General features: G+C 35.7%; 3 protein-coding genes across 4 annotated transcripts; 1 reads left to right on the top strand and 2 right to left on the bottom strand.

The window, feature by feature from the left end:
- Positions 1-37: 37 nt before the first annotated feature.
- Positions 38-12212, bottom strand: LOC107567144 (long-chain-fatty-acid--CoA ligase ACSBG2-like). 2 transcript variants are annotated; one of them, XM_016252763.1, is made up of 15 exons: positions 11955-12212; positions 9658-9738; positions 9413-9510; positions 8382-8659; positions 7786-7874; positions 7514-7634; positions 6693-6773; positions 6257-6406; positions 5942-6109; positions 5646-5827; positions 5339-5572; positions 3846-4063; positions 3137-3276; positions 849-1092; positions 38-534 (listed from the first exon to the last, which is right to left on the bottom strand). In XM_016252763.1, exons 2-15 carry the CDS (start codon positions 9726-9728, stop codon positions 458-460), a joined length of 2151 nt encoding a protein of 716 aa, XP_016108249.1. In that variant the 5' UTR covers positions 9729-9738; positions 11955-12212; the 3' UTR covers positions 38-457. The 2 variants fall into 2 exon arrangements, with proteins under 2 accessions (XP_016108249.1, XP_016108250.1); XM_016252764.1 differs by lacking the exon at positions 11955-12212 and having other exon boundaries at positions 9658-9845.
- Positions 12213-13364: 1152 nt separating this feature from the next.
- Positions 13365-15491, bottom strand: LOC107567127 (uncharacterized HIT-like protein Synpcc7942_1390; the record flags this gene model as incomplete). Its single annotated transcript, XM_016252745.1, has 4 exons — positions 13365-14630; positions 14898-14970; positions 15058-15162; positions 15336-15491. Coding segments are annotated over 4 exons (426 nt in total), but the record flags the coding sequence as incomplete, so codon positions are not given.
- Positions 15492-15912: 421 nt separating this feature from the next.
- LOC107567146 (28S ribosomal protein S30, mitochondrial-like) lies at positions 15913-20019 on the top strand. Its single transcript, XM_016252773.1, has 4 exons — positions 15913-16524; positions 16612-16734; positions 16940-17030; positions 19038-20019. The coding sequence occupies exons 1-2, from the start codon at positions 15954-15956 to the stop codon at positions 16731-16733; spliced, it is 693 nt and encodes a 230-aa protein (XP_016108259.1). The 5' UTR covers positions 15913-15953; the 3' UTR covers position 16734; positions 16940-17030; positions 19038-20019.
- Positions 20020-23235: the final 3216 nt, after the last annotated feature.

The following is a 23235-nucleotide window of genomic DNA, read 5'->3' as shown; positions in this document are numbered from 1 at the left end:
GTCACACGTTTCTTTACAGTTATGATGTAACTGTTTGAAGTACCAACAATACTCGGTATGCAAGCAACAGTATTATCCTGTACAATTCATGTGAGACTCAGTCTAAACCTATTTCTATTTAGACAAATTGACTTCATATGCCGGTTGTAACAACAGTAATACGCACAGTAATATCACTTACAACTCCAATTTCATAAATTGTACAGAAAATATAGAACCAGTTATAATGACAAATAGATCGATATAAAACGGATTAATTGCAACTTTGTAGAAGCCAATAAATCTATTGGTATAAAATAATGTAAAGTCTGACTTAGGCCAATGAGATGTGTTATAATAGTGAGGTCCATTGGAAGCCCTGGAGTGAGCAAAATACAGATTACTGATCAATGGCAAAAGAATATGATCCCAGTGTAGTCAGCCATTTAATTCCCACAGTTTCATTTGGGTTCTTCTGTTATTCACCATAAAATGTGTTTATATCTTCTTGATACATTTTACTGACAACAGGCCTTTTGAGCTTCATGGTTGGACCTGAGAAAAACAAAAAAATCCTTCACATTCACATCTAATAGATCCATCAGCCTGTTTACTATAATTATGCCTTTAGGAATGCGGTTAGGCAAATATATGTTCAGAATGTTCTGTAAAGACCTTTCATCAAAACATGTGAGACCTATTGACACAAATGCTTCTCATAGTTGTCTGTTACACTGACAGATACAAGTACTTTTGCAGCACTTTACAAAAATATAATAATCACGGACATCCATGCATTAGATTCAGTTTGTCAATAAACTCACTTGTTCTGTTTAATATCCTTGTCTATATAAAGAAATAACACTAACCAAGTTCTCCGCCAGATATGGAGAAGTCTTGTGGAAGGATGGTCCACTTCTGGACTCTCTGGGCATTGGATGTGGCTTTGGCATTTACGCGGTCTATGCCTTCCTGGATGACTTTGTAAATGGCTGGCTCTTTTTTGTTGATGATTTCTGAGACTTTGCTGGCAATTACACCATGTTGCCGACAAAACTCCACCACTAATGGGGTCAGTTCATCTGTGGGGTCTCCACTGTCATCAATGTTACACTAAAAAGAAAAGAAAATGAACAACATTCATTCTGAAAAATGACACATTAGCAAAGTTTTTTGGTGGTTTAAATGTTAACAATTTGGTGAAATGTGTACATTTAATGGTCTCATTAAAAGAATAGTTCACACAAAAATGAAAATATGTTTAAAAATACTCACCCTCGGGCCATCCAAGGTATAGGGGAGGTTGTTTCCTCATAGGAACAGATTTGGAGAAATTTAGCATTACATCACCAATGGATCTTCTGTGATCCTCAAGTGTAATGCTAAATTTCTCCAAATCCAAAATGAAGAAACAAGCTCCTGAGGGTGAGTGCATTTTCAATTTTCATTTTTTTGGTGAACTATTCTTTTAAGTAAATGTAGACTCACCTTGAGAGTGAGTAGCATAGAGAGAAACTTCTTTTTGTCTCCAACTAGCATGGCATTGCTGATGATTGACACCTCCTCCTTTAGGGCATCCTCAGTAGGGACGGGAGGTATATTTTCTCCACCAGCAGTAATGATTAATTCTGCAAGAATAAGGTGATTAGATATACACATGTATAAACTAATTTTTGGTTGTCACACTATATGCATTTATCTTAGATACATTTCTGCTCACAGTAATATGAGAGTTGTCCAAAGGTAGAGAGAGCAACAATCTACCAATTACCCAAAGAAATCTATACCAATCAGAGAATCACAGTGAGCAAATTGTACCAGAAGAGCTCTTTAGTGCCCGCTCTGCCATGAAGCACTGCAACTGACATACAACTGCAATTTAAGCACTGCAATTGCATATACAGTACATAATCAACAACTTTAAATCAATAGTTTTACATTTACCCATCATTTTCCTTTTGAATGTTTTGTTCACTCAAATATATTTTTCTTCAAATAAAAATTTGTAATGTTGTGATTCACTTCATTACTGGTTGGTTTGGGTTATGGCTTATAACTCTTTAACAAAGACTTTATTAACATCTCTATGGGAAAAAATCCTCTCAAACCAAATTTGCTAAGAAAGTGGGTGAGCACTATTGAACCCTTATTTTACAAATGTGAGAATCTTCACTTTAAAAACTATGTGTATTTCTACCTTTTATTCTGCCGGTGATGTACAGGAAGTCATCTTCGTCGTGTTTGCCCAGGTCTCCTGAGTGAAGCCACCCTTCTGCATCCAGTGCCTCCTCAGTCTTGTCTGGCATGTTCAGGTATCCCATAAACATATTCCTCCCCCAGAAACAGATCTCACCGTTCCCATCAGTATCCGGCTTGTCTAACTTAGTTTTGCAGCCAGTCAACACTTTACCACAACTGAAGGAGAACAAAACATGATAGAGCTTTTTTCAGACGTAACCAGTGACTTTCAACCAATAGTCATTCTTAGTGAATGTTTGAAGTCAGGTTCACACGAGTGGAGTTCATCACATTAACATGGACATTTTGGAGGAATGTGTCTAACTTTTTCGTGGTCTTGTTTGAAGAGTAAGGAGATTTTCACTCTTTCTTTTCCAGCTCATACACTGTGAAATAAATGGGCATTTTCTATAAAATCCTCTCAATTTATGGAGACTTTTGGCCTAAAGACTTTATTTGCTTTGGCTTTTGATTAATTCTGAATTTTGTGAATGATACTACTTTTTAGTGAAATCAGTTTTTAATATTATTTTAACAGTGACTACGTTTCCATGGACATCAGTAATCTAATTATTTACCTTATTCTGAATAAGACAATATTACGATTAAGGTGTTTACATGAGTTGCTTTTATAATATTCCTTTCATGTTCTCGTTTTACATAGATCGATTAATGGCACACGTCATTACGTCCCCACGTGACGCCATCCGCCGTCCCCTCCGGAATTTCACGTATAAACATATAGTTCGTCTTCATTATGATGCCATATACAGTTTTGGGTGTTTCATTTTTAATTTACTGAAAGCTTCAAGTGCAGTTAATTATTTGTATTAATTCTATACATGCAAACAGACAGCGTTGTTGAAGCCATTCTTTCGTTTGCCGTCAAACGGTTGACGACTGCTAAATGTAGACTCACCTTGAGAGTGAGTAGCATAGAGAGAAACTTCTTTTTGTCTCCAACTAGCATGGCATTGCTGATGATTGACACCTCCTCCTTTAGGGCATCCTCAGTAGGGACGGGAGGTATATTTTCTCCACCAGCAGTAATGATTAATTCTGCAAGAATAAGGTGATTAGATATACACATGTATAAATTAATTTTTGGTTGTCACACTATATGCATTTATCTTAGATACATTTCTGCTCACAGTAATATGAGAGTTGTCCAAAGGTAGAGAGAGCAACAATCTACCAATTACCCAAAGAAATCTATACCAATCAGAGAATCACAGTGAGCAAATTGTACCAGAAGAGCTCTTTAGTGCCCGCTCTGCCATGAAGCACTGCAACTGACATACAACTGCAATTTAAGCACTGCAATTGCATATACAGTACATAATCAACAACTTTAAATCAATAGTTTTACATTTACCCATCATTTTCCTTTTGAATGTTTTGTTCACTCAAATATATTTTTCTTCAAATAAAAATTTGTAATGTTGTGATTCACTTCATTACTGGTTGGTTTGGGTTATGGCTTATAACTCTTTAACAAAGACTTTATTAACATCTCTATGGGAAAAAATCCTCTCAAACCAAATTTGCTAAGAAAGTGGGTGAGCACTATTGAACCCTTATTTTACAAATGTGAGAATCTTCACTTTAAAAACTATGTGTATTTCTACCTTTTATTCTGCCGGTGATGTACAGGAAGTCATCTTCGTCGTGTTTGCCCAGGTCTCCTGAGTGAAGCCACCCTTCTGCATCCAGTGCCTCCTCAGTCTTGTCTGGCATGTTCAGGTATCCCATAAACATATTCCTCCCCCAGAAACAGATCTCACCGTTCCCATCAGTATCCGGCTTGTCTAACTTAGTTTTGCAGCCAGTCAACACTTTACCACAACTGAAGGAGAACAAAACATGATAGAGCTTTTTTCAGACGTAACCAGTGACTTTCAACCAATAGTCATTCTTAGTGAATGTTTGAAGTCAGGTTCACACGAGTGGAGTTCATCACATTAACATGGACATTTTGGAGGAATGTGTCTAACTTTTTCGTGGTCTTGTTTGAAGAGTAAGGAGATTTTCACTCTTTCTTTTCCAGCTCATACACTGAAATAAATTGGCATTTTCTATAAAATCCTCTCAATTTATGGAGACTTTTGGCCTAAAGACTTTATTTGCTTTGGCTTTTGATTAATTCTGAATTTTGTGAATGATACTACTTTTTAGTGAAATCTGTTTTTAATATTATTTTAACAGTGACTACTGTCCATGGACATCAGTAATCTAATTATTTACCTTATTCTGAATAAGACAATATTACGATTAAGGTGTTTACATGAGTTGCTTTTATAATATTCCTTTCATGTTCTCGTTTTACATAGATCGATTAATGGCACACGTCATTACGTCCCCACGTGACGCCATCCGCCGTCCCCTCCGGAATTTCACGTATAAACATATAGTTCGTCTTCATTATGATGCCATATACAGTTTTGGGTGTTTCATTTTTAATTTACTGAAAGCTTCAAGTGCAGTTAATTATTTGTCATTCTATACATGCAAACAGACAGCGTTGTTGAAGCCATTCTTTCATTTGCCGTCAAACGGTTGACGACTGCCGTGTGTGTATCCTGTGGCAAAATGCGGCGAAAAGTCCTACACGACGGTAATAATGTGATTAAGGTGTGTACATGTCTTTACTGCACTTAAATAATGCGACTAAAATAGGAATTTTTTTAATAGCATTTTTGTGTGCTTTCTGTCATATGGAAAACAATTATATGGAAGTCAATGGCTACTGTCAACTGTTTGGTTGCCAACATTCTTCAAAATATCTTCTTTTGTGTTCAACAGAAGAAAGAATCTCATACGGGTTTGAAACAACTTGAGGGTGATGACAGATTTTTCCATTTTTGGTCAACTATCCCTTTAAGTTTCAAATTAGTTTTTAGGGCCACTGTAACTACAAAACCAAACAATGCCTTAGAATCATTTAACGGTATAGTTTGTCTAAAGTAAAAATTCTGTTAGTTACCTATTATTCAAAAGCATGTCATTCCAAACCCACATGCCATTATTTTCCCATATGAATGCAAAAATTTGTTCTTTGAGGTGAAGTGAGTATAACAACAAAAATTCCTTTAAAACATCTATGTAACATCACGTCTCTGACCTCATAATGCGATAATCCTCGGCCCAGGAGATGGCGTGAGGTCCAGTGCTCTCGCTCATGCCGTACAGCTCAAAGACGGTGATGTAAAGGCTCATGAAGTACTCCAGTGTGTCTTTGGTGATGGGAGCTGCACCTGTGTAACAGGCCCTACAGCGGTCAAGACCCAGAGCTTTTCTTACGTTCTTGAAAACCAGGGCATTCGCCAACGTGAAGCCCCACGGCACTGAGGAATCACTGTAAAGAAATAAAATGAACTCTGGGATTCTTTTTTTTAAATAATTGAATCCATGGTTCTTTTAAAACGCACCCATTCATGGCATTATAGCTAGCTTGAAGTCCGATCCCCTTGGCCCAGTCTGCAATCTTCTTCTTCATGACGGACGACTTAGCACCAACAGATTTCATTGCTTCCTGCATTTTTTCCCACACTCGGGGAACTCCCAAGAAGCTCGTGGGACGCACCTCTCTCAGAGTGTTGGCCAAGGAGCCCTACAGTGATTTGAACAAAGACACTGCTAGTTAAGAAAAGAAAAAAAAAGAAATATTTTCCAAAAGGAAACAGTGTTAGCATCTTAAAATTCAGCATAAAAGCTGGATTTGAACCTTCAGGGCATCTGGCTCGGCGAAATTGGTTATGGCGGCAAACCTCATGCAGATCCACATGTCTTGGACCTGGGCTGCCACGTGACTCAAGGGCAAGTAGCTCACGATTTCCTCCTCAGACATCTTCAGACTGGTCATGAGACCTGCTGCAGTGGCTGTCCAAGTGATCTGGACAGAGGAGGGATGAATTTAAGAGACATCACTACTTATCCCATCAGAATAAAAAGAATTACACTGATTTTATATGTGATTAAATTTGGCATTGACGTAAGTGCTGAGCTTGTCGCTTTATGTGACACTTTAAGTGGTACTCACATTATCATGGCTGAGCATGACCCCTTTGGGATTCCCTGTGGTGCCTGATGTGTAGATTAATGTGCAGCACTCGTTGGCCTTTTGACTGTCTATCAGCACATCCAGCTCAGCATCAGGGACACTCTCTCCCAACTTCATAAATTCAGCCCACTGAGAGAACATCAAATTGAAACATATATCAGGAGCACTGTTTGATTATTTGATTAGTAGACATACTGTGTAAATACATTGCTGTTTACATCCATTTTCCTTGACTGGCTTTTTGTGAAGAAAAAGAAAACTACATTATGATACTTCCTCATTAGGGAACAAACATTACTTACCTGTAATTATCAGTGAACCTGCAATATCTGTATTTCCTTATATGTACATGTTTTGTGCAACCATTTGGCATTCAGAGGCTTTTATTATTTTTTTTTATTTGGCAAAAACTTACTGTATATACATTGGGTAACTTCTGCTCCAGTTCACCCTTGTACTGAACAATAGCCTTCAAATGTGGCAGCTGATCTCTGACCTGTGAGGACAGTGAAAGAAAACTGATTAGTATTTTATAAGATTCAGTAATTTATATACATATTACTGTTCTTTGTTAATTAATGTTCATAATAATACATTAAGGTTAATATTCAATACTTTAAAATTAGTATTAATTCACACTTTTCACTGACTAACAGTGAGGATTAATAAATGCTTCAAAAGTATTGTTCACTGTTATTTCATGTTAGCTATTGAAATAACTAATGTGAACATTCAGAAACTTTTAAACTATTTCAGACTTTATTAAAAATTGTGACAGGTTTTTGTACGTCATGCAGGAAAACATTAATATGTTATGTTTTCTAACAAGATCACGCTTGTTCATAATAGCAATCATATCTGAAGGAAGTGGCATATTTAGTGGGATTTTTTTTTTTACAGGTGGTGTAATGGATAAATTATTAAACTATTTGAACTCACTGTTCCACACTCTATGCCTAATTTTTAAATCTAATTATTTTATTGAAGTATTAAATCAGATATCTATTAAGTATCTTGAATTTTGTTGAATTTTTATATATTTCCAACTCCATCTGTTTTCTTTTTGAGAACTTGACATAACTGTTAATGGACTTTTTGTTATTAAAAGAATATTATTATGCCTCTGTACTAGCAATTCTGGAATTTTTTATTGCATCACTTCTCATGTTCAGGTCTTTCTAGGATGAATCTTGCATTAATAACCTACTAAATGAAAACGGTTCATTTTTAAACTACCTGGAGGATTTTGATCAGTTGTTTGTTGTTTTCGACCACCAGAACATTAGCTTCACAGTTATCAGCGACATACTGGCAGGCCTCTGGAGAGTTAGTTGTGTAGATTCCAGTGGCCAGTCCCCTGTGACAAAACAAGATATGTGTTCAGAAAGCTAGACTAACAGATCCCACATTCCATCAAAACTTTTTCTGATGTCTTCTCCTCATTCTTTAACTTCGTGTAGATTAACCTTTAACAGAGATTAACTTTTAAATGATTTCTCAGTCAATACCCTGCTAGGATACATCCAACGTCTGCTATAAACCATTCAGGAGAATTGAAGCCCAGAATGCCGACGCCATGGAATCGCTCCAGGCCAAGCTAGAGTACACAAAGAGCACAATGACTGAATATGCAAACGCAATTCCTCACCTAGAGCTGTTTGGAGCTTTGATACAATAATGAAGCTAGAGTTGTAAAAGCTTTGAATCCTTAATACCTTAAGCCAATAGTTTGATCATTTCACAAATTATATAAAAAATATGACAAATATGCTAGACAAACTTCTAGATTAAAAAAAATAGAATGTTTGTGTTTTTAAGATCCAACAAACATAGTAAATATTATTTACACCACATCACATTCCATGCATGAAGTAAACAGCTATCAAGTATCACATAACAATCCATTTCATACACTCTCAGAAATAAAGGTGCGAAAGCTGTCACTGGGGCAGTGCCTTTTCAAAAGGTACCTAAAGGCTCCATATTAGTACCTAAAAGGTGTATCTTTTGAAAAAAGTACCACCCCAGTGACAGTGTACCTTTTTTTCTGAAAGTGTACACTGTAAAAAAATATATTTTTGAAGCATTTGAAATTAATTCGTACCTTCAGAAAGCTTTTGGCTGCTGCTCTTGCATTTTGATAGTACTCCTTGTAGGTCAGAGTGACCCATGTTCCATCCTTCTTTCCACGGAGGGCAGGATAGTCTCCGTACTTCTGCACTGTAGCCAGGAACATCTGATGGATCGTCATTGGAGGTTCTGAGCCGAGTCCCGATGTCTCCATCCTCAGTTTGACAGGCTTGTTTCTGACTGTGCTCCACAGGTCCTGGGCTGGAGCGAGACGCACACCTCCAGTCGTCAATGGTATAGCAGGGTCACTGCCTTTTTGATCGGGACAGCAAGGGCACACAGGAGACATGATTATATTTCAAAAGTGCTTCTGAGAGGTATTGCAAATTTATAGATGAACCTTCTGCATGCTCTTTAAGCAAGAAGAGATCAGTCCATTCAGGCACCTGCCCTCGTCTCCTGTCACACACTCAGAATAACACTGAGGAACAAACAGCTTATCAAGAATGCAGAAATAGGTCAGGTTACTGACAGGATATGGTGTGTGTTTCTCACCAATCAGGTTCCACGTGTGTAACAGGTAAAAAAAAAAAAAATGAACAGAACCATTTCTAATAAAAGTTTATATTATTACTAATTATTACTATGGTATATTTACATGTTGTGGGCCTCAAATCTACATACTGTACACTGAAAAAAAATGACTCTGAAACGATTTTCACTCAGAAATTTCACAAATAATTACAAAGAAATTGAATTAAACATAACATTTTGAAGAAGAAAGACTGAAAGAGTACTTTCTTGTAAAACACACTCCAATAAACTGTAAAACTTTGAAAAAAAAAATTTTCTGCTGCAGCTCCATTTGTAAATTATATTATATGAATCTTTATGTTATATAATTCTTGTTTTATTAGTGTGTGTGTGTTTGTGAATAATCTATTTTAATTATTTGTCAGCAAGGAGAACATGACTGACATATACTGAATACTCTTCAGAATTTATGCAAAATAGTTGGATTTTTAATATGCAAACATATTGTGAACATTCATGTGAAGACTGTACCTGTGTTACTCTTCATTACAGAGAATGAACAATCTCCATTGGGTTGGTCTTTGGAGTCATGTAGTGCTACAGTCTGATATTCTTCAGTTTTAACAGAACTAGCAAGAAAGACAAATGAGACTTGATATCATAAAATATACATCAATAAAACAAATGACAATAAAAAGGCAAATAATGAAGTACTACAATATTGGAGGAGGACAGATATGACACATCTCATTGATTAAGTCTACAAGTCTACATACCCTTCACTATCATTTCCAGAGACAGGAATTTCCTTGGAATCACTCTGTGATATACACTCATCGGCAGACATTGTACAGAGTCTTAAGATGATAACAAAAGAAAAGATTATTACAAAAGCTTGAGTTCACAAAGTAGCGACCAAATACAATAAAGAAAAGCTATAATATAAATTTAAATATTATATGTCTAATGTCTTATTCAGTCAAAAGACTCCAACACTAGTGGATTCAGAATGGCATTTATCTTTTATATGTACCCCCAGCTCTTGCAAAATACTAAGCAATTTGTGCCAGTGGATAGAGTGCCATGATGATGAAAGCAGCAGACGAGAGGTTACTGTCAATGACTAACCTATCACCACCATTAGGAAATTCAGATTAAGGCAGTATTACGTTAAATAGTCTGATGTGCAAATGTGCATATCTTTACATTTAGAATTATACATGAGAAGAAATACATGTGTTTGCAAAGGTTTAGTCTTACAACATATGTGCATTTGAAGTTTGTATAAGTATGCCATCTAGAGGATGTCGAAGTAATTAATACATTTGGCATGTAAGGGGATATAGGTCACCCAAAAATGAAAATTCTGTCATCATTTAATCCCGCTCCGCTTCCAAACCTGTATGAATTTCTTTCGTCTGTTGAACACAAACGAAGATATTTTATATCTTGAAGAATGTTGGTAACCAAACAGTTGACGGTTACCTTTGACTTCAATATTTTTTTTTTCCATACAATGGAAGTCAATGGCAACCAGCAACTGTTTAGTTACCAACATTCTTCAAGATAACTTCTTTTCTGTTCAACACCTGAAAGAAAATCATACAGGTTTGTAACGACTTCAGGGTGAGTAAAATGATGATGACAAATTTTTGGGTGAACTATAACTTTAAGTTGAGTAGATTGGACATTGCATTAGACATGTTTATATATATATATTTATTTATTTATTTATTTGTGATTGTGATATATTGGGCCGGTGAGCAAAAAACAAACAAACAAACAAACAAACAAACAAAACAAAACAAAATCATTTTTTGGCATTTTTTTTTTAAATGTTACAATTCCATAACAGTTAATTTAAAGAAAATTAATAAAAGTAATTTTTTCTTTTGGAAAATCCTGGGAATGATGCCTCAAGCAGAAGTTCATAACTTGACTACTCAAGATTGCAAAAGGACAAGGTTCATGATAATTACAACACAAGTGTGGACACATCATGATCTGTGCCCAACTGAACTTGTCCACAGATGAGAATAAAACTCTTGAGAATGACACAGTTCATTACCGACAAGGACAATGAAATAGGCCTAACTAATCTTGTGAAATAATTTGATGGTTTTAAGGCATTGGATCCTAATCTGTACTTAAAGGTGTGGGAGTGGAGGTGTCAGGTTCAATATTCATTCATTCACATGGGCAGCTTTTCACAAAATACCAAGGTAATGTTCTACTGAATCAAAGCATTATGCATAAAAAAAAAATTAATAATCACAGGAAATGGAAATCCACTTGCTTGGAAAAAAGCTATCATCTTAATAATATGATCATACTGCAACAGTTCTATAACATATAATATTTAAAGTGACACATAACCACCTGATGACAAAGCAGGAGAAGAGAGAACCTTAATTTTGTTCTTTCAAGAGTATAACAGAGACTGGGGCTAGCTATCACACTTTTAATTCTGTGACTATTTCTTAGGTTGGGTTTCATTTTAAAGTCAATTTCTGTATAGGCACATGTTTTGACAAGAAAACATATATTGGACATTTACACTGTTAATGGCCAGGAAAACAAAATATATATCACATATACAGTAGGCATACTGTCACACTATATGGGGTAAATCACAGTGGAAATCAGTTATGTAACTAAAAACAATGAATGATATAACAAACAGGTAAATAGGATACAACATTTTGGCCCACAAATAATGTCATTAGAACATTTTATCAAGGCTATTTATAATATTTAAAAAGCACTTGACAACTTACCTCAAAAATAGTCTACTTTATGAAAAAATCTACCCTTGTGACAACTAGGCTATATTGAAACATGATGAATACATTACACTCAAAATATCACCCTACATTCAATTAAACACCTAAATATTTACCAGAATATTTACTAGAGACCTATACATTTGACCGTGACGGTTTAGCTCAAGGACACTTGCAGAATGAAAGGAAATGTCATTCGTATGATGAGTTTGCAAACATATTATCTTTATGACATAGGCTATACATTTACTAATGTAAAAAAAAAAAAAAAGTGATTAAAGTTGACTTACATGTTCGCACGAGTTGTTCCCCCTGCCAGTGTTTGTTATGTTGAAGGCTTGGAAATTGTGTAGTTTCCGAGCAGGTGTGGATGAAAGACAGATTTTGCCCTATGTACAACTACATATGTTTCTCAGGTGGAGTAAGAACTGAATAGTGCGTCTACTATTCCATTCACCCATCATGTCACGTGACGTGCGGAGCAGGTGACAGGACTTCACACTGCTGGAGTCTGCGCTCGCATTTCCTTTAGTAAACAAACGATTTCATCGTCACAGCACCATGTAAACAAAAATAAATAAATAAAAAATAATTGTCAACGAAATTGAATGTTGACGTTTAGTGACGTTCTTTCTTTTTTAACAATACACACAAAACGTATGAATGTCTTTCACAGACTTCAAACGGAAATTAAAGAAATTTGATATCTGGCATGTCATGTAAATATTTTACAACTGATATTTCAATAAAATTTGCATTCTAAAATAACTGCCTATTCAAGGTGCATTGTATGGCATTTGCACGAATGCTTGCAAGACAACAGCAGATTTCTGTATTAATATTCATTCATTCATGTTCGCAGACCTGCTTTTGATATTTCAGGTGATAATCAGTGTTGGGGAAAGTTACTTTTAAAAGTAATGCATTACAATTACCGTTGTAATACACTGATAACCACCAAATGCAGGTGGTGATGAGAAAGTCACATGATGAACCAAAGCCCATCACAAGCAGCTTTTAGATAATAACATATATAGAAGGTGCACAGTGTCATTCACACAAACACTAAACACCATCATGGTGACACTTATGAAACTGAAATAATGCAATAAACATTCATTTAACAACATTAGATGTAACACACAACCTTAATATACAAAACTGATAAGAAAAAACTAAGAAGAAACAGTTATTTCAACAAAAAAACATCAAATTTGAAATGTAACGCAGGGAATTCTGGGAATGTCAGTTTACGGTTATTCACTGTAAATTATAGTCTTTTTCACTTCCATTAATGTCCAATACATGTAATGTCCAATACAGTTTTTCACCGTATATAGTAGGGGAATTTACCGTTAACCATTTAACAGGGTTTTACTGTATTATTTTTACAGTCTTTTACCGTTAAATTCACGGTCATTTTTTACAGTGTACATCATGTTCACACAGCGCACACAACGCCTCTGTGCTCCCGATTTCTCCCAATATGGGGACAGGAGAGATGTCAGTCAATAAATGGGAAAAAAAAGTAACTCAGATATTTTCTTGTAAATTAAAAAAGTAATGCGTTACTTTACTAGTTACTTGAAAAAAGTAATCAGATTACGTAACTCGCATTACTTGTAATGAGTTACCCCCAACACTGGTGATAATTATAGTGATAGTGAGACAAGTTAAATTCAGAGTTGTTTATTGAGCATCACGTTGTTCATTAAAATTGTTACGTAAGCTCCAAGGCCACAAATAGATAGTGTGAAAGAGCTGAGAGATTATGATTCCACTAAGTTTTCGAGCGGATAAGATAACGCAAAACTCATTATTGATAAGACAGTTGTGGACATTTACCATTTTGCAACCTTCATCTAATAAAAATCCATAACATATGCCAGATAAAATGACCATTATATATTTACCACAGTTCCAGAAATCCCAGGGTTTTGTTAAATTTAGATCAAATTAATGTTTTACTCTGTGTTAATATGTTTTAAATTAAATTATGAAAGGCTCAAAGTTGTTTGTTTAAAAGATTAAGATTACTATTGTTCTGGATTACATTTTTTCTTCTAGTCAGAACAGACATGATTTGATGCCTGAACTGTACAGATGCTTCTGATGTTTCAGCAAATAGGATTAAAGTCGACCCATAGAAACCGGGCTACTGGCCACCCGATCACACCACCTGTCACCAGTTTATAGCTCTACTGGATGACCTTAGCTGAGGCCAAACCAGGTCTATTACATGATTTCAGATTGTATGTTATTATTTCAGCACGTCCTGAAATGTGTCTTCATGGTATAAACGCAGGGGTCCTTATTCATGGAACATAGGCGGAAGGAATTGTTGTGTACTTTAAATTGTGTACAGTATACATTCATTTATATGTAAACTGTCCCATTTACTTGAATGCAACAATTTATGCAAGAATGTTCTTTGCAAGGAATTTGTTCTACTTGCATTTCATGATTAAAACCCATTGTGCATTTACTTCCTATTTATATACTTCCTGTCCTTCTTTTCAGTACATTTTAGCATATGCTGAACATGTAGTACCCATTGTGCCCATATTAAGCTGTGAAATTTGCAGAACTCACCAGAACATTTTTATTACCCAGTGATTACGGTAAACAACAGTAAAGGTAACCCAACCCAGTTAAGTGCAGGTTACCCAACAGCTTGTTAACATCAACTGCAGAATGAAAACCAGTAAAACTCTTTTAATGTAGAAAATAGTTCTATACTTTTCCCACTAACTTAATATTTGACAAATATGTTTTGATAATATCCAACAAATTTCCATTTTGTACTGTTTATCAGTTATGCTCATATCCTCCAAAAATGCAGAGCATTACTTTTTTTTCAGACAGTAGTTCCATCTATCCTGGAGGCCATTTCATTTGCCGTCCTCCGAGAACATGAATGTGAAGGTGATACACGGACTGCGCCCCATTTTTTCCATCATTAATGACTGTAAAATAATAATGACAGATAATTAAGCAAATAATACATTAAGCAGATAATACAACACACTACAGCAAAATATAGAAATAATAGTACTGTATGTATGTATATATATATATATATATATATATATATATATATATATATATATATATGTGTGTGTGTGTGTGTGTGTGTGTGTGTGTGTGTGTGTGTGTTAGATGTCAAGCTTTACAGGGTTAGGATAATAAAGATGCTAAATGAACCCATTTCAAACAAAGGATATTTCACTCACCGACTCTGTATCCTTCATCCAGTCCTTCTTTCTTTGCTATGTTTTTGGCCACTATCAAGAGATGACCCAGGAGCTGGATGGAAAATGTCAAGAGCTTAGAGGTGTGCTCTGTAATTATTAAAATTAGAAACTAATAAAATGTATATATGGACAGACAAACCGATGCATCATCATCGTGTGCTTCACTGATCTTGGGAATGGGAATCCTTGGAATAACCAGGAAGTGCACAGGAGCCTGGGGATTTACATCTCTGAAAGCTAGACACTGCAACATTATATATGTTATTATGATATTATATGCAAACTGACATGCACACTGTTCATTTATAAAATGTATAAAACTTTACAAAAAAGTCTGAATTAAGAGAAATATTTCACAATATGTTACTTAACAATATATTAAGCAAAGGTCCTAAAGGCTTGTGGTCTGTAACTTACCTTGTCATCCTCATAAATGATAACTGCAGGGATAGTTTTGTCAATTATTTTAGAAAATATAGTGGGTTCAGGTTTTCCGTATTTCTTGCTGGCCTCCTTTGCCAAGCGAACCTCATCGCGCGTGGAAGAGCAGAAGGTCTGATACAAACAAGCAAACAATATTCATATATAATTTATATTATATATAAATATAATTAATTTTATATATAATTATTTTATATGTATATATAAACAAAACGTATTTTTCTTAAATATATGCATGCATGTGTGTGTGTATTTATATATACATAATAAATATACACAGTACACACACAGACATATATTATGCAAACAAAAAACTTTTATTTTGGATGCGATTCATTGTTTGACAGCACTATTATTTTTATTTCTGTAAATAATGGTTTATAAAAATCCGTGCATAAGAGATTTACACATTTACCATCAGACGCTCTCTCAAAGTACTGCCCACACTCCAGTCCAGTAGGTGGCGGTAAATGCACCTTTAAGTTGGTTTGCCAACCACCAATATAATTAAAAGAAGAAGAACCATCAAACGCTTGATCCTCCTCTCATTCACTCCAGCAGACGGCAGCAGACAAACACGCAGTGTGGCACTGAATGATAGAAGAAGAACCCGTGAGAGATCACGTGGGAGAAACATGGCGTCCTGCAGCAGGTTGCCCTTGCATCCTTTTCTCTCCAGTACACCAGCACGCCTCATCTGTAACAGAAATGTCCAGGTTGAAGCTTCCACAGCAAAGAGTTTATATCCAACCCCCCTGCCGTCCCGGACCGCGAAGAGGCGCGCGGTCCACGGCACAGGAGAAGATCCGAGCGCTCACTCGCGTCCAGCGCAAGAAGTACGTGATTCACCCACAGACGCTTGCTCTCAACGCGGACAAATGGTATCAGCACTACACCAGAACGGCATATCTCAGCGGTGTACCCGAGAAGTACGCCGCGTCAACGAATGCGGAGTCTGCGCCGGTGGTCGGTGAGTCAGTGTTGTCTGAGGGGCGATCTGTCGCCCGCAACTCCATCTTACAAGAACACTGGTACGTGAAGAAAGAGAGCGCTTTCATCCATAAAGAGCAAGAGCAATTCGCCACCCCGTTTTTAAGGAACATGGTGTGTGGTCTGAAAAACCTTCTGGCCAAAGAAAACCCCGTGCTGAGTCGCTCTAGCTTAGGTGAGTTTGTTCTCATCCTTTATATTGCTTAAAGTATATCATGTGTTTTCTGGTTTGCATTTCATTTGCTTTGTTTATTATTTGAAGATTTTGACCCTCAAGTCAGCTATTACTGGTTGCGGGGAGAAAGGACTGTTGCAGAGGGCCCCAGGAGATTCCAGATTGATGACAAACCTCAGTCAGATCAGGATCCCGCAGCAGCTTCCTGAGGTTACCTCACATTATGTTCATGATGAACACAATTTGTGTCAATTATTTTAATCATGACTGCAGGCAGTGTTTAAATATGCAACTGTTTTACAATGAAGAAGTCTGTGGTAATGTTGATTGGCAATCTTGGCATGCTGCACTCGGGAGGAATAGAATTAATGTGTGATATGTGCTTAATAGTGATGTCATTTTTCTCTCGAGGCAGAGATGTCTGCTGATGTTCCTGTTATCACTTTGGCTCCTGACCTGCTCCCCTTGTTCAGGAGACAGTTTGACAACAACATCTTCATAGGCTGGTGTGTTCCAGTGTTTTTAGTATACTTTTTTTTAATATATATATATATATATAATTGTAGTATTTATGAATATTTTAAATTGACTTTAACATTTATATTATCAATTATCAATGTAGTTTTAGCAGTTTCTAGTATTTCTATTTTGCTTTTGTATTTTTATTTCAGATTTAGTGATTGTATACTTCAACTTATTCTATCTCACTTGCAGAGACAACATTTATGTTTTTTTTTTTATTTTTGTTTTTTTTTCATCTAATGTTCACTTTATTTGATTTCAGATTTATTTGATTTACCAGAACTTAATTTTATTAGTTTTAGGTAACAGTAACTACGTTGGTCTGTTGCCAGGTTTTTGTCTTCAACTTCTAACTGTATAGGACTTCAATTTAGGCTAATGAACTATTACATAGAAAAATAAGTGTTTGCTATTAGAAATTAAATGTCATTTGATTATTAATAAAGTAAACTATTTTTGTGAGCACTGGTGTCTAATCACTTTGCTGTTGCCAGTTGTTCAAAAGCAACTGATAAGAACACTTTAGTGCAGTGCTTCTCAACCAGGGGCTGCTAGGAGACCCCCAATAAATCTTTTTAAAAATTATTTAAATTTAGGTATATTAAATAATAACATATTTATAAAAATGCTAATTATAAACAAAGCTTATTCACTTATATTACATCAGAGGTAAATAGCAACTTGCTGAGCCACTGCTGTAGTGCACAGCCTCTTGTGGCCAGCGGTATATCAGAAATTAACCATGAGTTTGAAGTAAGGGTGTGCTATAGCTATATATATATATATATATACAGTATATATATATATAAGATGTATAACATCGTAATTGTTGTTTAAACGATATGCGATTTGACATTGAGTATATTGCAGAAACCAAACAAAAACAAACCCAGAGAGTGCAGGCATTCACTACATGATGTAGGTTTAGACTACTGTGCGATTTAGTCTATTAAATTAATTTTGAATTAGTAACTACGTTGGTCTGTTGCCAGGTTTTTGTCTTCAACTTCTAACTGTATAGGACTTCAATTTAGGCTAATGAACTATTACATAGAAAAATAAGTGTTTGCTATTAGAAATTAAATGTCATTTGATTATTAATAAAGTAAACTATTTTTGTGAGCACTGGTGTCTAATCACTTTGCTGTTGCCAGTTGTTCAAAAGCAACTGATAAGAACACTTTAGTGCAGTGCTTCTCAACCAGGGGCTGCTAGGAGACCCCCAATAAATCTTTTTAAAAATTATTTAAATTTAGGTATATTAAATAATAACATATTTATAAAAATGCTAATTATAAACAAAGCTTATTCACTTATATTACATCAGAGGTAAATAGCAACTTGCTGAGCCACTGCTGTAGTGCACAGCCTCTTGTGGCCAGCGGTATATCAGAAATTAACCATGAGTTTGAAGTAGGGGTGTGCTATAGCTATATATATATATATATATACAGTATATATATATATAAGATGTATAACATCGTAATTGTTGTTTAAACGATATGCGATTTGACATTGAGTATATTGCAGAAACCAAACAAAAACAAACCCAGAGAGTGCAGGCATTCACTACATGATGTAGGTTTAGACTACTGTGCGATTTAGTCTATTAAATTAATTTTGAATTCCCCAAAATTCAAGATAAGGCCATATCACTTTTATATGTCCTTTATATTGATATCATCTTATGTAGTTAATATCACATGACGAGTGACGTTTTTCTCCAAATATCATTAGCACGATTGCTAATGTGATATTGATTTGATGAACAGCTCAATCAATAAGAAGTTAATATTAAGTGACTTACATTTTAGACACAACAGTTCTTGTTTTTGCTGTATTTCGACAACGGAAATAGTTCCAAACAAAGCCACAGCAGAACTGGGGCCCATTCTTCGTACGTCGCTAACTCTGTTAGCTGGACTTGATTGTTGACGATTTGGCATGATCTTGGATTATTTGGCTTAAAAACTCTGTTTTGATCTACCCAGGATTTTGGAGTGAAGAGGACGTGAGCAGGCCATTTGTGTCTCAGGCTGTCGTCACAGATGGGCAATTCTTCTAATTTTTCTGCTATCAGCTCAATACTCTGGCTTTGAGTCCAAGGGCTGATGGCAACAATAGCAGGAAGAACTTCTGCTGGGGCACATGAAGCATGCGTCTGTATGAGGGAATCACAGACGGAGACATTGTGGGCTCTTAAACTGCTGCTGCAGTTTTTATTGAACAAACCACAGTTTTGAAAATGCTGAAGTACAGAAAACATATGATTGTTCTGCGTGTCAATAAACATAATATATGGAGCTGCATGTTATTTTTGTCTTCATTTAAGTTTAAGAACTTGTGTTTAAAGAAGTTTTTGTTTTGTATTTAAGTGCCCAAAATAGAACTGAAAATCAAAAGATTACACATTGTTTGTTGAAGAATCAAATCAGTCATATTTGTATTTAAAGGAATCGGCCAAAAATGAAAATTGTAATTTACTCACCCTCATGTCATTCCAAACCCATAAGACTTTTGTTCATCTTTGAAACGCAAATGAAGACCATTTTTTAGCTTTGCTCTTTCTGTTCCTCAATTGAAAGTCCAAACAACCGAAAGCTTTCACACATCACAAAGTACAAAAAGATATCATAAAAGTAATTTGCATGAATCAAGCAGTTTGATCCAAGTCTTCGGAAGAGATACGATTGCTTTATATGATGGAAAAACCTCATTGGTTCTCGTGCGTCAAGAGAAGTTGAACTACCTTTGACCTTTGTGTGCGTGTTGATCAATGTTTATAAATTAATATAAGCAGAAATTAAAACTGCATTATATGAAGCGACTTAATCCTTTAATAAAGCCTTCAGAAAAAGAATCAGTTTTATCTTTAGTTGACCTTTATTATTAAATTGACTTTCAAAAGGTCATATGAACACTTAAAACTTTAGCAATAACACTATATTGAAGATTATGTAAACATGCCTTATACTTTTAGAATAGTTCCCCAGGTCTCTGGCCTGTATACTGAAACTATGAAAAAGCCAAGGTTAAACTATGAAAAAGGTTAAACGAATTAAAGCAGTGTTAAGTCATTGTTTAGTAATACTGAATAGCTTATTTACTTCTATAACATATCTTATTTGCATTTTTTTGACATTAGAAATGACATATGATTATTTTCTGAAATAAACAACCACTTACGTCCTTTTAATGATATACTGTTCATTGTTTCTATTTACAGTTTCTTCAGAGTTTTCAATTTCTTGTCCATCTTTAGTCCAATAGCCAGTAATGTACGGAGGGTTATTTGGTATATCAATTAGGTTACATAAAAGCTCTATATATTGGGGTGTCAGGATTGCAAGCTCTTCAATAATGACTTGATTTTGACCTGTATTCCAAGAAATTGTAGCCCAATCAGCAAAACAAACCTCTGCAATTATGTACAATTCAATGTATTGTCTCTAGTAAAGTAAGCTATTTTTGACCAACTTATTACAAAATTATACATTCACATTTTAAAATAATAAATTTATCAAAACAGATTTGGAGAAACGTAGCATTACATCACATGCTCATCAATGGATCCTCTGCAGTGAATGGGTGCCGTCAAAATAAGAGTCCAAACTGCTGATAAAAACATCACAATAATCCACATGCCAAGTAATCCACACAACTCCAGTCTCTCTATTAATGTTTTGTGAAGTGCAAAGCTGCTGTTTGTAAGAAACAAATCCATTATTAAGGGGTTTTAACTTCATATCGTCACTTCTGGCTAAAATACGACGACTCTATCCATAATAACGCTTCTTCCAGTGGAAAATCTCCTGTCGTCTTCTCACATCAAAATCCACCAACGTATTTGTTTAGATCTGTTTTAAACTGTTTTTGCTAGTAAACGGTCCTTGATCTGTATGATGAGAGGACTTTTTCAATGGAAAAATCAATATGAATAGAGGACTCATATTTTAGCCAGAAGCGACAGTTTAAAGTCAAAAAACATCTTAATGATGGATTTGTTTATTATAAACATGCAAGTTTTCACTTCACAAGATGTTAATTCAAAATCCACCAACGTATTTGTTTAGATCTGTTTTAAACTGTTTTTGCTAGTAAACGGTCCTTGGATCTGTACGATGAGAGGACTTTTTCAATGGAAAAATCAATATGAATAGAGGACTCATATTTTAGCCAGAAGCGACAGTTTAAAGTCAAAAAACATCTTAATGATGGATTTGTTTATTATAAACATGCAAGTTTTCACTTCACAAGATGTTAACTGATGGACTGGCGTCGTGTGGATTACGTGAATTATTGTGATGTTTTTATCAGCTGCCTGGACTCTCGTTCTGACGGCACCCATTCACTGCAGAGGATGATACATTGATGATCAAGTGATGCAATGATACATTTCTCCAAATCTGTTCTGATGAAGAAACAAACTCAGCTACATCTTAGATGGCCAGAAGGGGAGTAAATTTTCAGCAAATGTTCATTTTTTTATTAACTATTCGTGTAATAATTTTATCATTTGTACACTTATAAATAATGTCAAATGCATACTTGTGGCTAATAAGATATTACAGGGTAACCATACCTTTGGATACAGCTTTCTGTGTTGTAATTACAGGAACAGACTGTGGGGAAGGGGTTGTTTCTAAAAAAAAAAAAGAAGAAGAAGAAGAAGAAGAAGAAAATAAAAAAAGACATGCCATATGACTTTGCACTGAATAAAAAACACTACCAACTCACCATTCTGCTAAAGAGACCAGCCTAGTCAAGGTTAAAACTGGCATAATATTTAAAAACATCAAGCAATTATTTTACAATTATTTAGAATAATTTTACAGTTACTTAACCATCTCCTAGAAACATAGGAAAAACCAACAGATCAGGTGATTTAAATTCAGACCAAATGATATCAAGGTCATAATATCAAAGCTTGAAAAAAACAACAACAACAAGGCCCCAGAAATGTTGCACTACATTAAAAAGCAGACATGCACATACCTGTGTTCATCCCATCACAGCAGAGGAGAAGTAAGGTGAGATGTAAGACATTAGCCATGGAGAAGAGTGCTCTTTCCCCGCAGCTGTGCTGTGTGCGGCTAGGGCGAGGCATCTCTTCTGGTGCGTCTTTTTCAGAAGCAGGTCCCCAGAGACACCAACACCCCTCCCTTCTCCTCTCTTTCTGCAGCCATGGTGACTTGGCAGTACTGGTGTCTGCTTGCAGCTGACTGTTTTAAATTAATCACGAGTGTCAGTGCCACAGCCCTGACTGATCAAATGATTGGAAAGCACGCTCTATTGAGATGGCACAACGCAGTGTTCGAACACTTACAATTCGCACCTCACAAATGTGGACGTAGTTATAAGTGTAGCCTTTTATTTATTTTAAGGGCCGTTCCGGTGTTGTGAAAAGTATTCTGTACTAGAGGATCGTATTACTGTCTGTTTGCTCACGTGCATCAGTCGGAGTGTAATCAGCGAGAGATCTTAAGACAGGTGAAAAGCGTTTGGTTAATGGTGAATATTGACCTGTTGTGCGTACCGTTGTGGCTCCCGCTGGTAGCAGCGGATAGTCGCTGCATTTGAGGTAAAAACGACGCAATTTTTTATTGTGTAAGGTGCCAGGAATATAAGGAGCCCCGGGTTGCACTGTCTGTTCGTTCACACGCATCTATTGGATCGACAGCTGCCTTTAGCGGTGCCTTTACCGATTACCTCCATCATTCAAAGCATTCGGCACGAGCGATCGTCTGTGAGTGACGCCCCGCCCCCGACTCTCTGATTGACAGGTCTCCGTGTAAGCCACATACAGTCTATGGTAAACCAGCGGAAATTCCAATGCATTTGAGTTTGGCAGGTTACATGCGAGACGCAGAGAGAGTGAAAAAGCAGACGTGGTAATTAATTACAGGCTCGTAACTCGTAAGACATGGGAAATACAGTTGCAAATGGACTATGCTTTTTCATTTGAAATTTGGCAGTCACTGTGCGTTTGTGAAAGCAAGATTTGCAATTGCGTTTGGATTATGTCACAATTTATGCGTCCACATATGGAAAACACAATTGAAAATACAATTTTCAATTCCTTTTGAAAATAGTCCGGAATATCCTTCCATAGATTATATATATATATATATATATATATATATATATATATATATATATATATATATATATATATATATATATATATAT

This window comes from Sinocyclocheilus grahami, unplaced genomic scaffold (genome assembly GCF_001515645.1).
Source record: "Sinocyclocheilus grahami isolate Dianchi unplaced genomic scaffold, SAMN03320097.WGS_v1.1 scaffold1130.1, whole genome shotgun sequence".
Taxonomy (NCBI): domain Eukaryota; kingdom Metazoa; phylum Chordata; class Actinopteri; order Cypriniformes; family Cyprinidae; genus Sinocyclocheilus; species Sinocyclocheilus grahami.
This window is presented reverse-complemented; position numbering and strand designations above follow the sequence as displayed.